The sequence below is a fragment of the Oreochromis niloticus genome, linkage group LG7 (genome assembly GCF_001858045.2).
Source record: "Oreochromis niloticus isolate F11D_XX linkage group LG7, O_niloticus_UMD_NMBU, whole genome shotgun sequence".
Lineage (NCBI taxonomy): Eukaryota > Metazoa > Chordata > Actinopteri > Cichliformes > Cichlidae > Oreochromis > Oreochromis niloticus.
This window is the reverse complement of record NC_031972.2, coordinates 36149614-36162864: the sequence shown is the minus strand read 5'-3', so window position 1 is coordinate 36162864 and position 13251 is coordinate 36149614. Positions and strand designations below refer to the sequence as shown.

The window sequence follows — 13251 nt, the reverse complement described above, 5'->3', positions numbered from 1 at the left end:
ACACACACACACACAGATCCTCAGTGTAATACACACAAACACACACAGATCCTCAGTGTAATACACACAAACACACACAGATCCTCAGTGTAATACACACAAACACACACACACAGATCCTCAGTGTAATACACACACACACACACACACAGATCCTCAGTGTAATACACACAAACACACACACACAGATCCTCAGTGTAATACACACACACACACACACACAGATCCTCAGTGTAATACACACACACACACACACACACACAGATCCTCAGTGTAATACACACAAACACACACACACAGATCCTCAGTGTAATACACACAAACACACACACACAGATCCTCAGTGTAATACACACAAACACACACAGATCCTCAGTGTAATACACACAAACACACACACACAGATCCTCAGTGTAATACACACAAACACACACAGATCCTCAGTGTAATACACACAAACACACACACACACAGATCCTCAGTGTAATACACACAAACACACACAGATCCTCAGTGTAATACACACAAACACACACACACAGATCCTCAGTGTAATACACACAAACACACACACACAGATCCTCAGTGTAATACACACACACACACACAGATCCTCAGTGTAATACACACAAACACACACACACACAGATCCTCAGTGTAATACACACAAACACACACACACAGATCCTCAGTGTAATACACACAAACACACACACAGATCCTCAGTGTAATACACACAAACACACACAGATCCTCAGTGTAATACACACAAACACACACACACACAGATCCTCAGTGTAATACACACAAACACACACAGATCCTCAGTGTAATACACACAAACACACACACACAGATCCTCAGTGTAATACACACACACACACACACAGATCCTCAGTGTAATACACACAAACACACACACACAGATCCTCAGTGTAATACACACACACACACACAGATCCTCAGTGTAATACACACAAACACACACAGATCCTCAGTGTAATACACACAAACACACACACACACAGATCCTCAGTGTAATACACACAAACACACACACACACAGATCCTCAGTGTAATACACACACACACACACACACACAGATCCTCAGTGTAATACACACAAACACACACACAGATCCTCAGTGTAATACACACAAACACACACAGATCCTCAGTGTAATACACACAAACACACACACACACAGATCCTCAGTGTAATACACACAAACACACACACACACAGATCCTCAGTGTAATACACACAAACACACACACACACAGATCCTCAGTGTAATACACACACACACACACACACACAGATCCTCAGTGTAATACACACACACACACAAACACACACAGATCCTCAGTGTAATACACACAAACACACACAGATCCTCAGTGTAATACACACAAACACACACACACAGATCCTCAGTGTAATACACACAAACACACACAGATCCTCAGTGTAATACACACAAACACACACACACAGATCCTCAGTGTAATACACACAAACACACACACACAGATCCTCAGTGTAATACACACAAACACACACACACACACAGATCCTCAGTGTAATACACACAAACACACACACACACAGATCCTCAGTGTAATACACACAAACACACACAGATCTCAGTGTAATACACACAAACACACACACACAGATCCTCAGTGTAATACACACAAACACACACACACAGATCCTCAGTGTAATACACACACACACACAGATCCTCAGTGTAATACACACAAACACACACACACAGATCCTCAGTGTAATACACACAAACACACACACACAGATCCTCAGTGTAATACACACACACACACACAGATCCTCAGTGTAATACACACACACACACAGATCCTCAGTGTAATACACACAAACACACACACACACAGATCCTCAGTGTAATACACACAAACACACACACACAGATCCTCAGTGTAATACACACACACACACACAGATCCTCAGTGTAATACACACAAACACACACACAGATCCTCAGTGTAATACACACAAACACACACAGATCCTCAGTGTAATACACACAACACACACACACAGATCCTCAGTGTAATACACACACACACACACACACAGATCCTCAGTGTAATACACACAAACACACACACACACAGATCCTCAGTGTAATACACACACACACACACAGATCCTCAGTGTAATACACACACACACACAGATCCTCAGTGTAATACACACAAACACACACACACAGATCCTCAGTGTAATACACACACACACACACACACAGATCCTCAGTGTAATACACACAAACACACACACACAGATCCTCAGTGTAATACACACAAACACACACACACAGATCCTCAGTGTAATACACACAAACACACACAGATCCTCAGTGTAATACACACACACACACACACACACACAGATCCTCAGTGTAATACACACAAACACACACACACAGATCCTCAGTGTAATACACACACACACACAAACACACACAGATCCTCAGTGTAATACACACAAACACACACAGATCCTCAGTGTAATACACACAAACACACACAGATCCTCAGTGTAATACACACACACACACACACACAGATCCTGTGAGTGTAATATACACAACTCAATTCCTTGAGGCGACTTTTGTTGTGATCTGTCGCTATATAAATAAAACTGAATTGAATTGAATTGAATACACACACAGCAGGTCTTCAGTACAGAGCAGGTGAGTTATTTAGAGAAAAACATGATCAATAACTCCTCCAGGTGTTTACAACTAACACCTGGTTAGTTATTGATCATGTTTTGCTCAAAATAACTCATGAAAACATGAAGTACAAAATAATAGGAATACAGTGGAACCCCGACTTACGAAATTATTTCGTTCCCGAGGGTCTTTCGTAAATTGAAAATTTTCGTAAGTTGAAGCACCCATGGCGCCTTTTGAGTGAGGCGATGCTGAACGATAGGCTATAGGCTAATTGCTAACTAGAACAACAATACGTCATTCAAGTGGAACAGCGAAGCGCAATCACGGAAGCCAAGGAGTTGTCACATGATTCGGAAGGCATTGTGGACATTGTAGGCTCAGCCAATCAGAGCCAGCGGATTTCATTACTCTGGCATTTTGCCGTACCACGGGCAGAAATATTGCCGTTCAGTGCCTTCGTAATGTGAATTTTTAGTTAAATAGGGTGTTCGTAAGTTGGGGTTCCACTGTACTTTAGAATCTTAAACTCATCTACAACAGAAAAGTAATCAGAGTACTCTAATGAGTAACTTGTCTGGTGTTACATTGGCTCTGGTCCTCAGTCACAGATCAGTTTGTAACCAGCAGAAACAAAAGTGTAACCAGGCTGCCCCCTGCTGGTCAGGCAGAGGTACTGACCACAGATCCACTCAACTAACGTGTGTGTGTGTGTGTGTGTGTGTGTGTGTGTGTGTGTGCAGGTGAACGGGGTGGACCTCAGGTACGCCACACATGAGCAGGCAGCAGCAGCTCTGAAGAACGCCGGGCAGACTGTTACCATAGTAGCACAGTACAGACCTGAGGGTGAGGACACACACACACACACACACACACACAGGGGCTGCTTGTCAATATTCAAGTATGCGAGTCCGTACTCGCGTTCTCAGTAGTCCGCACTTCTTAAGCGCACACAGGAGTCCGGAGGTCCCGAGAGCACGAGAAGGCAGCACCATCGTTCTACAATTGGAACAGCACATCACGGTTTTTACTGCCATCCCCTCTTCATTTAACTGTGTTTATATTTGCAATGGAAATTACACATGATGTAGTCAACTTTTTAAAGAAAAAAAGATAACTTATAAAAGTATCTTAAGCGCTTTGGGAAAATTGGCTTTTATGTGTGATCTGTCTCATAATGTCTAATAAGCTTCATACAGTTAAGCACAATCACTACATGACAGAAACACAGGCTTCCTCTCATTAATAAGAATAGTACACACGTGTGCCTGAATAAAAACAAACAGATGTTAGGATGCTTTTATTTCATTTTAGTAGACACTCAAACCTGACAATGGAGAGCTGTTGTGTTTATAGCTGCGTTCTCCGCCATTGCCATGTTTGAGTTTTGGATGAAATGCATTCTGGGATACGTGGCTGCACTAAGTCCACACAAGTCACCACCGATGCATGCTGGATAAAACAGGCGGAGCCAGAACACATCCGGGAATTTTGAGCTTACTTGGCTTGATGCTACTTTGAATTGGAAAAGTAGGGTTTGGGTCACTGATGATGTATCACAAGTCCACATATTGAGAAACAGCAGAGTCTCCTGATCCATCTGTGAGCTGTGATTGGCCTGCACTGATGCTGATGGTTGGTCCTGCTCACTGTGTGTAACAACGTCTGATCATGTGACCCTTGTACCTGTGTGACCTTTGACCCTGTTTAAACTCTGAGTGTGTGTTTTCAGAGTACAGTCGCTTCGAGGCAAAGATCCACGACCTGAGGGAGCAGATGATGAACAGCTCGTCCGGCAGTCTGAGGAACAGCCGCACCTTCTACATCAGGTAACCTGAGCTCACCTGTAACACTTCCTCCACACTGAGACACCTGGACCAGGTCTCCTCAGGGCAGCACGCCCGGCCTCATTCACCTGTTCCTACTGTGAATGAGTCAGAATGACCTCAGAGTCATGACACCTGTGAACAGGTGTGCTTTACTCCATCATGTGTCACTCAGCTGTAACCATCAACCATCTAGATTCAGAGAAGAATGCATCCAGCAGATTATTCCTTTACCAACAAATCTAAATCATGAACCTATCAGGAGCACCTCAGAGTTTAAGATCTTCTCCAAGGATGTTTGAATGCAGAGTGGAGCAGCCGGGGCTCGAACCAACAACCTTCTGATTAGTGGTCGAGCTGCTCTGCCCCCTGAAACACAGACACCACGTTTATGAGTGTGAACGGTTTATCCTCAGTAAAGACACGTTTCTCTATACACAGCAGAGACCAGACGGACAGACATCCACAGAACAGATCAGTAGAATACATTAAAATCAATAGAAACAGTTATAAACAACAGTAGAATTATAAGGTATATAATACATATAAAAATCAAATCACTTTTATTGTCACATCACATCTGTCTCTCAGTCTGCTGGTACGGGACCGGATGCTGCAGAACCTCCTTCCTGATGGAAGTAGTCTGAACAGTTTGTGGCTGGGGTGACTGGAGTCCTTGATGATCCTCCCCGCTTTCCTCAGGCACCGCTTCCTGTAGATGTCCTGGAGGGAGGGAAGCTCACCTCCAATTATCCGTTCAGAGCACCGCACTACTCTCTGGAGAGCTTTGCGGTTGTAAGCGGTGCTGTTGCCGTACCAGGTGGTGATGCATCCAGTGAGGATGCTCTCAATGGCACAGCGATAGAAGGTCCTGAGGATGCGGGGGCTCATGCCGAATCTTTTCAGTCTCCTGAGAAAGAAGAGGCGCTGCTGCGCCTTCTTCACTGTTTTGTTTATGTGTACTGACCCCGTAAGATCCTCAGCCAGATGTACACCAAGGAAGCGGAAGCTGCTCACTCTCTCCACAGCGGCGCCGTTGATGGTGATGGGGGTGTGTACTCCTCTGCACCTCCGGAAGTCCACTATCAACTCCTTTGTCTTTGCGACGTTGAGGGTGAGATGGTTGTCTTGACACCAGTGGGTCAGGGCACTGACCTCCTCCCTGTAGGCCGTCTCATCACCGTTGGTGATAAGACCCACCACTGTAGTGTCGTCCGCAAACTTCACAATGATGTTGGAGTTGCTAGTGGCCGTGCAGTCGTAGGTGTAGAGTGAGTACAGGAGAGGGCTCAGTACACACCCCTGTGGAGCACCAGTGTTCACTGTGATGGGGGATGAGGTGGTGCTGCCCAGCCTGACCACTTGGCGTCTGTCAGTCAGGAAGTTAAGGATCCAGCTGCAGAGGGAGCTGCTCAGTCCTAGATCCTGCAGTTTCCTGTCCAGCTTTGAGGGAACGATGGTGTTGAATGCTGAGCTGTAATCTACAAACAGCATTCTCACATACGTGTCTCTCTTCTCCAGGTGTGACAGGGCAGCATGGAGTGTCAGGGCTATGGCATCATCAGTGGACCTGTTGTGGCGGTATGCGAACTGTAGAGGGTCCATTGAGTCCGGTAGTGTAGAGCAGATGAAGTCCCTGACCAGCTTCTCGAAGCATTTGCTCACGATAGGGGTCAGGGCTACAGGTCGCCAGTCGTTCAATGAGGAGATGGTGGAGGATTTGGGTACAGGGACGATGGTGGCCATTTTGAAGCAGGCTGGGACTACAGACAGAGAGAGGGAAAGGTTGAAGATGTGTGTAAACACTCCAGCCAGCTGAGCCGCGCATGACTTGAGGACGCGGCCGGGAATCCCGTCCGGACCAGTAGCTTTGCGTGGGTTCACTCTCCTGAAGTACTTCCGCACATCCTCCTCAGACACAGTGTGCGCACTGACGTCATCCGCGGTGCGCACACTGTCCGGTCTCATGGTGTTCGCTGTGTCGAATCTAGCATAGAATACGTTTAGATCCTCACACAGAGAGGCCGTGGTCTGCGGTGTGCTGGTTTTCCCTCTAAAGTCTGTGATTGTGTTTAGTCCCTGCCACATACTCCGAGGGTTGTCAAACTGTTGCTCCACCCTGTCCCTGTACTCACGTTTGGTGTTTGCCGTGTGAACATCTCTGTTAATCCAGGGTTTTTGATTTGGGAAGGATTTAACTGTTCTGGATGGGACGACATCTTCCACGCATTTCCCGCAGACTGAGTCTGTGTATTCATCGATGTCATCAGCAGCCACGTGAAACATTTCCCAGTCCGCGTGATCAAAACAGTCCCGCAGCGTAGACTCCGATTGGTCCGATCAACGGTGCGCCGCCCTCAGGGTTGGAGCTTCCTGTTTCAGCTTCTGCCTGTAGGCGGGCAGGAGCAGGATGGAGCGGTGATCTGATTGGCCGAATGGGGCACGGGGGAGGGCTTTGTACGCATCCCAGAAAGAGGTGTAGCAGTGGTCAAGTAGCCGGTCTCCACGAGTGTTGAAATGGATGTGTTGGTAGAGTTTTGGTGAAACTTTCTTCAGGTTTCGTTTGTTCCCCGGTCGTGATAAACGCCGCCTCTGAGTGTGCGGTTTCCTCACTGCTGATCGCGCTGTACAGTTCCCTGAGTGCTTGGTCAGGGTCGGCTTGTGGGGGAATGTAAACAGCCGTAATAATCACTGCGGTAAATTCCCTCGGTAGCCAGAATGGCCGGCACTTAACCATCAGGTACTCTAGGTCCGGTGAGCAGAAGGATTTGACCACGTGCACGTTCGCATAATCACACCAGCTGTTGTTGATCATGAAACACACACCACTGCCTCTGCTTTTCCCAGTAAGATGAATGGGGGGTCTGCAAACGGAGGGTCCGTGCTGCAAAACTTGAACTCCGGAAAGTGATGAGAAAGTCCATCTTTTATGTCCAGTAAGGTTTGTCGGTCGTACACAAGGAGACATGTGCTACTCGTGAAAAAATAAAGGAAAAGTAAAATTAAACACAAAAAACAGCTGTTGCTTGGGGGAGCTCGCGACGAGGCTGCCATACTCCGCGCCATCTGTTAAGGTTCAAAATTAAGGAGGAGTGTAAAAACAACCATGGTCCGGAAGAGCTTGGTCAAACAATTGATTTTAATGAACACACGCAGCGTGGGGGAGATGTACACTGTACGCAGACAGCATCAGATCTCCGCCCAATAATACACAAGACAATCGTTTTTATAGTATCAGGCTATGTTTTCTGACGCCCCCTCATACGTCAAACAGATACCAGACATGGAGAGGTTTCAAAATCACAAAATGTTCTGTTGACAACTTTTGACTCATTTAAAAAGAACATTGTCTCCGTCTCCACACCAGATGCTTCCTGTTGAACTTCCCACTTTCGCTTATGTCTCGAAAAGCAGACGCACGTCCTCGAACAAACTGTCACTTATGCAAGCACAAAATGCAGTTACAAGCAAAAGATAATTAAACTTTCACCTATAAATGATTCTCTCTAACTGTATGTGTGTGTGTGTGTCTGTCTTGACCTCACCAACTAAACTTATGACCTCTCACCAAACAGAAGCCAACTCATATGTGTAATATGATTCAGGCCCTTCGCTCAGGCCCCAAGTCACTTCCCCTCTGGTTAGTTTCACTTCTGCAAAAACATGTTATTTCCTGTCAGCCTGCAACTTAGTCTTTCACACACTGAAAGACACACACACTGTTTAAACATCTGAATGCAATATCAATATTAATTATTAATACAATGGTAATATGAACAATAGCAGTAAACTAATTTCCCTGATCCCCACACATCTTAACTAACATATATAACTAATGTATGAATAGTCTGAGCTGTAATAAGCCGTGTATGTATTTGTATTTATACAGTTTAGAATGCATAACTGTTAGTTAATTATACATTATATACAAATACATAGTGTGTGTACATGTTTATATATCTTTGTGAGGACCAACATTTAAATTCAACTATACTTGTGGGGACCAACAGCCACTATGGGGACAGGATGCCGTCCCCATGAGTTTGAAGACATGCTTGAGACTCAACATGTGGTTTTAGTGTTACAGTTATGGGTACAGATTCATTTTTGATGGTTAGGGTGAGCTATATGTCAATGATGTCCTCACTAAGATATGAAAAATTTAAATCGCTCCCAGTCAGCTGAGAGTCTGAGGCGGTCACATGACCTCCTGAGGTCCACAGAGGCGATGAGCAGCGTTCCCCATGGTGTGCTGTGTGTGTTACAGGGCGCTCTTCGACTACGATAAGCAGTGGGACTGCGGCGTGCTGTCTCAGGCGCTGGACTTTAACTTTGGCGAGGTCTTCCACGTGATCGACAGCGCCGACGATGAGTGGTGGCAGGCACGCAGGGTCAACCAGCAGGGGGAGCTGGAGGAGCTGGGCTACATCCCCTCCAAGCACAGGTCTGTGAATGCTGCACACACACACACACCGACACACAGGTGTGTGATCAGTGCCAGTGGGCTATATTCCTCCTTTAATTCATTTTTATTTATACAGCATGAAATCACCTCAGGGTGCTTTATACTGTAAGATAGAGACAGTAATACACAATGAAACACAATGAAACCAAACAGTGTGTGTGTGTGTTTCAGAGTGGAGAGGAAGGAGTGGTCACGGATGAAGAGCAAAGGTAAACACACACAGAGGAGGAGGAGGAGGCGTGGTTATTAATCAGTGACTCCTCCACACACACTCCTGTGATGATAGTTTGACCTCCTGATGATCAGTGAGGAGGAACCTGGGAGCTCAGGAACAGGAAGAGGTCAGAGGTCATTCATCGAAGCGTTCCATGTTCAGTGTGAGGAAGTTAAATAAAACCTGCAGCCTGTGCTGATGATACAGGAAGTGGAAGTATCTACTTCCTGTTTTCTTCTCTGTGAGGATCCAGAGGAAGTCACTCAGAAACACAAAAACACAGAGACGTCCATCAGCTCTGACCTCATCACAGCATCACAGGAACCTCCAGACTGACAACAGGAAGTGACCTCTGACCTCTCTCACTTCTAACCATGTGACTAAGTCAGACTGAGGGTTCATATAACCTCAGACCCTCCTCATCATCATGTCCCCGTCATGGGTCAGATCTTTGTATGATGTCACTTCCTGTGTTTTCAGGTGTTTCTTCTTCTTGCAGGTAGAGAAGGCTTCGTTCACAGCTACGAGCTCATCACTCAGATTGAAGGTCAGTGTCACCAGTAACCTTTGACCCCAGACTGTAACTCAAACTGTTCCCGCCTCTGACTGTGGGTCACATGACCTCTGTGTGTGTGTTCAGTGGACTACGCCCGCCCCATCATCATCCTGGGACCCACCAAAGACCGCGTCAACGACGACCTGCTGTCCGAGTTCCCCGACAAGTTCGGCTCCTGCGTTCCCCGTAAGGCTCCGCCTACAGGTGGTCAAACAGGAACTGAACAGACAGGTTTCTAATGTATGCCTCTCTCTCTCACAGATACGACTCACCCTCGCAGGGACTACGAGGTGGATGGGCGGGACTACCACTTTGTGGCGTCACGGGAACAGATGGAGCGGGACATCCAGTCGCACCGCTTCATCGAGGCGGGGCAGTACAACAACCACCTGTACGGGACGTCGGTGCAGAGTGTGCGACAGGTGGCCGAGCAGGTGACAACACTTTCCCACAGTGACCCTTTCCACTCCCACAGTGGCAGTATTGTGACGGTGTGTGTGTGTGTGCAGGGGAAGCACTGCATCCTGGATGTGTCGGCCAACGCCGTGAGGAGGCTGCAGGCGGCACAGCTCCACCCCATCGCTATCTTCATCCGACCACGGTCGCTGGAGAACATCCTGTGAGTCTAACACTAAAAACATGAGGTCAGATCAAACTGCTCTCTGACTCCGCCCATAAAAGTCAAATCAGGCAACCTCCCAGATCCAGTAACAGATAGAGGTCTGCAAAAAGCACAGATGAGATTCTGACATCTGCCACTTGGTGATAGACGAGTTGTCCCACAGACCCATGGCGTCACAGCTGGGCCCCCATGGGAGACCCTACCAGGGGACAACAAGCCCCCAACACCACAGGTTGCGATTTAGGGAGGGGCTCTTAATTTGTCACTCTTAAAGTAAATTAACATTCAAACATGAAGATCTCAAATGTCATTCAATTACATTTTCTAATAGAAAATTAATTAAAATTTTAAATTAAATTTTTTTTGAAAGATTTGATTCAAACTGTTATGGTTTTGTGGGCGGAGTCACAGAGCATTGTGATGTCACTGTGAGGATTAACATGTGTGACATTGGTGCAGAGACTTGAACAAGCGCCTGTCGGAGGAGCAGGCGAGGAAAGCTCTGGATCGAGCCATCAAGCTGGAGCAGGACTTCCTGGAGTGCTTCACAGGTGAAACAATAAATAAATAAAGTTCACGCTGCGAGCATTCACGTGTGAAACGTACGAGCGTCTCGGGGTTTGATGCCATCTTTGCCTGTCTTCCAGCCATTGTGCACGGCGACAGCTTCGAGGAAGTCTACCACCACGTCAAAGTGGTCATCGAGGAGCAGAGCGGACCCTACATCTGGGTCCCCGCACGCGACAGGCTCTGATTGGCCGACCGTCTTCACGGGAACTGCTGTTAATGTCACGCCCAGGCTCCTCCCCTCCCTCCAGTGGGTTTTTGATTTCTTCTCTGGCAGGGTGACGGGCACACTGATGGATCAGGATGTTTTTAATCTGAGACGAGGACTCACAGCTGATTGGTTTATTATCAGTACATAATGAATCAGAGCCTGTAGAGCTGGTACTGAAGTATTTATATCATACTATTTATTTATCTATTTATTTATTGGTTTGTGTGATGTGAAGATGGTGTGTGTGTGTGTGTGTGTGTGTGTGTGTGTGTGTGTGTGTGGGTGTGTTGGTGTGTAGTGTACATACAGACTTGTGTGACTGTAAATAAACGATGGGGCTCAAACACACAGTCTATTTCAGGGCTTAAAGTATCAAACAACCACTGGACTACAACACCCACAATCCCCCTCTGCCTGCACCTCTACACCCCGACATGCTCCCTTTCCACACTTCATCTGCTACTGTCATCCTCTGCCTGGACTACAACCCCTCAAACCACCCTTTGTTTGGACTACAACTCCTCAAACCACCCTGTGTTTGGACTACAACTCCTCAAACCACCCTTTGTTTGGACTACAACTCCTTGGACTACAACTCCCTGTCTTTCTTTCTGCTTCCACTGAACCACCCACAGTCCTCCTTGGTTCTGACTGCAACAACTTTATGCTGGACTACATGACCCATAATCCTCCTCTGTCTTGACCTAAACGCACACAATCCTTCTTGGCTGAACACTGAACTGCCCTCATATGGACTACAGCTCCCATAATCCCCTCCTGATGGACAGTTTGGACTGAAACACTTCCATTTTTAAGCAAAAACGTCTGGACTGCAGCACCAACACTTCCCAGTTGTGGTGATGGATAAACTCCACCCACAAATGTCTACAGCACAGAAGGACTACATTACCCACAAGTCTCAGCTGATCCAGGCCACACATGCTGGCTGTGGGTCTGTGCTTGACTACAATACCCATGATTCCCTGCTCAGATGGCAGGGTGGAGACTGTGAAACTAAGCTGCTGAGGGGAAGGCGGAGCTAAAGCTTGAGGTTGGGGTAGCGTGAGGGGGCGGGGCATGTGTCCCGCTCACAGGACTCTGTTACCCACAGTGCTTTGGGTGTAGATGGGTTCCAGCGGGGTTTCCCAGACTGAATATCAGGGTCATGTGAATAATAATAATTATCATAATGAAAGTAATCCTACTTATAGATGATGTAATATCATCACACACACTCAGCGGGGTCACCTGAGGTCACGTTAGTTTGTGAGCACTGACAGAAACACTGATGTATCATTAAATCTGAGTATTGATTAGCCTGCCTCACTCACACACACACACACACACTCATTTATGCACACGCACACATACACACACACACACACACACTCATTTATGCACACGCACACACATACACACACACACACACACACACACACACACACACAGAGTTGAGATGGTTTGATGAGCGGCTCGTTGTATAATGACATGAATTAGTTATAAATGAAACTCTTGAAATATTGAAATAAATTCCTTATAAAAGCTGAGTGTGAGACTCGTCCATGTTGGATCCTGCATGTTCATGCAAAGCTGACTGCTGACTCCGCCCATCAGCTGAAAATCCTGTGTAACATAGATACTGATGGAGCTGAGAACCTACACATGTTTAACCACAGGTGTTAAATATGAGTGAACATGTCTCAAACGAAACCTGTTCAGCAGACCAACAATCTGCAGGTAATCTATGAATCTAATCACAGGTCGTTTTCTACTACAGAAATGATCCCTATTAGTGCCAACTGTATGTATGCTGAAGGTTACAAAGTAAGTTGAGTGTAAAGAGGATTTAAAAATTTCTCCATTCATTGGAATGGAAATAAAAGTAACAAGTTAAATATTTTAAAAGGTTTAAAAGCTACAGAATGAACAGTAATAGTGGTGTAGTCTTAAAAAGCTGCATGTTTGGATACCAGAACAGTTTCTGTAGAAAAAATATTATAATTCTGATCATTTATCAGCACTGATAGATGTCAGACCCCATCAGAGGTGTGAGCATCACAGCAGATG

General features: G+C 46.2%; 1 protein-coding gene across 1 annotated transcript in view; it reads left to right on the top strand.

Moving 5' to 3' along the window:
• Window positions 1–12577, top strand: part of LOC100702423 (disks large homolog 4) — a 44556-nt gene extending 31979 nt beyond the window's left edge. The window contains exons 7-16 of the mRNA XM_019361386.2: window positions 3467–3569; window positions 4456–4552; window positions 8817–8993; window positions 9186–9223; window positions 9728–9775; window positions 9869–9970; window positions 10046–10218; window positions 10294–10403; window positions 10866–10957; window positions 11054–12577. Of these exons, the coding sequence (XP_019216931.2) occupies window positions 3467–3569; window positions 4456–4552; window positions 8817–8993; window positions 9186–9223; window positions 9728–9775; window positions 9869–9970; window positions 10046–10218; window positions 10294–10403; window positions 10866–10957; window positions 11054–11160 (1047 nt within the window). The 3' untranslated portion in view covers window positions 11161–12577. The remainder of the gene's footprint in view (window positions 1–3466; window positions 3570–4455; window positions 4553–8816; window positions 8994–9185; window positions 9224–9727; window positions 9776–9868; window positions 9971–10045; window positions 10219–10293; window positions 10404–10865; window positions 10958–11053) is intronic.
• Window positions 12578–13251: the final 674 nt, after the last annotated feature.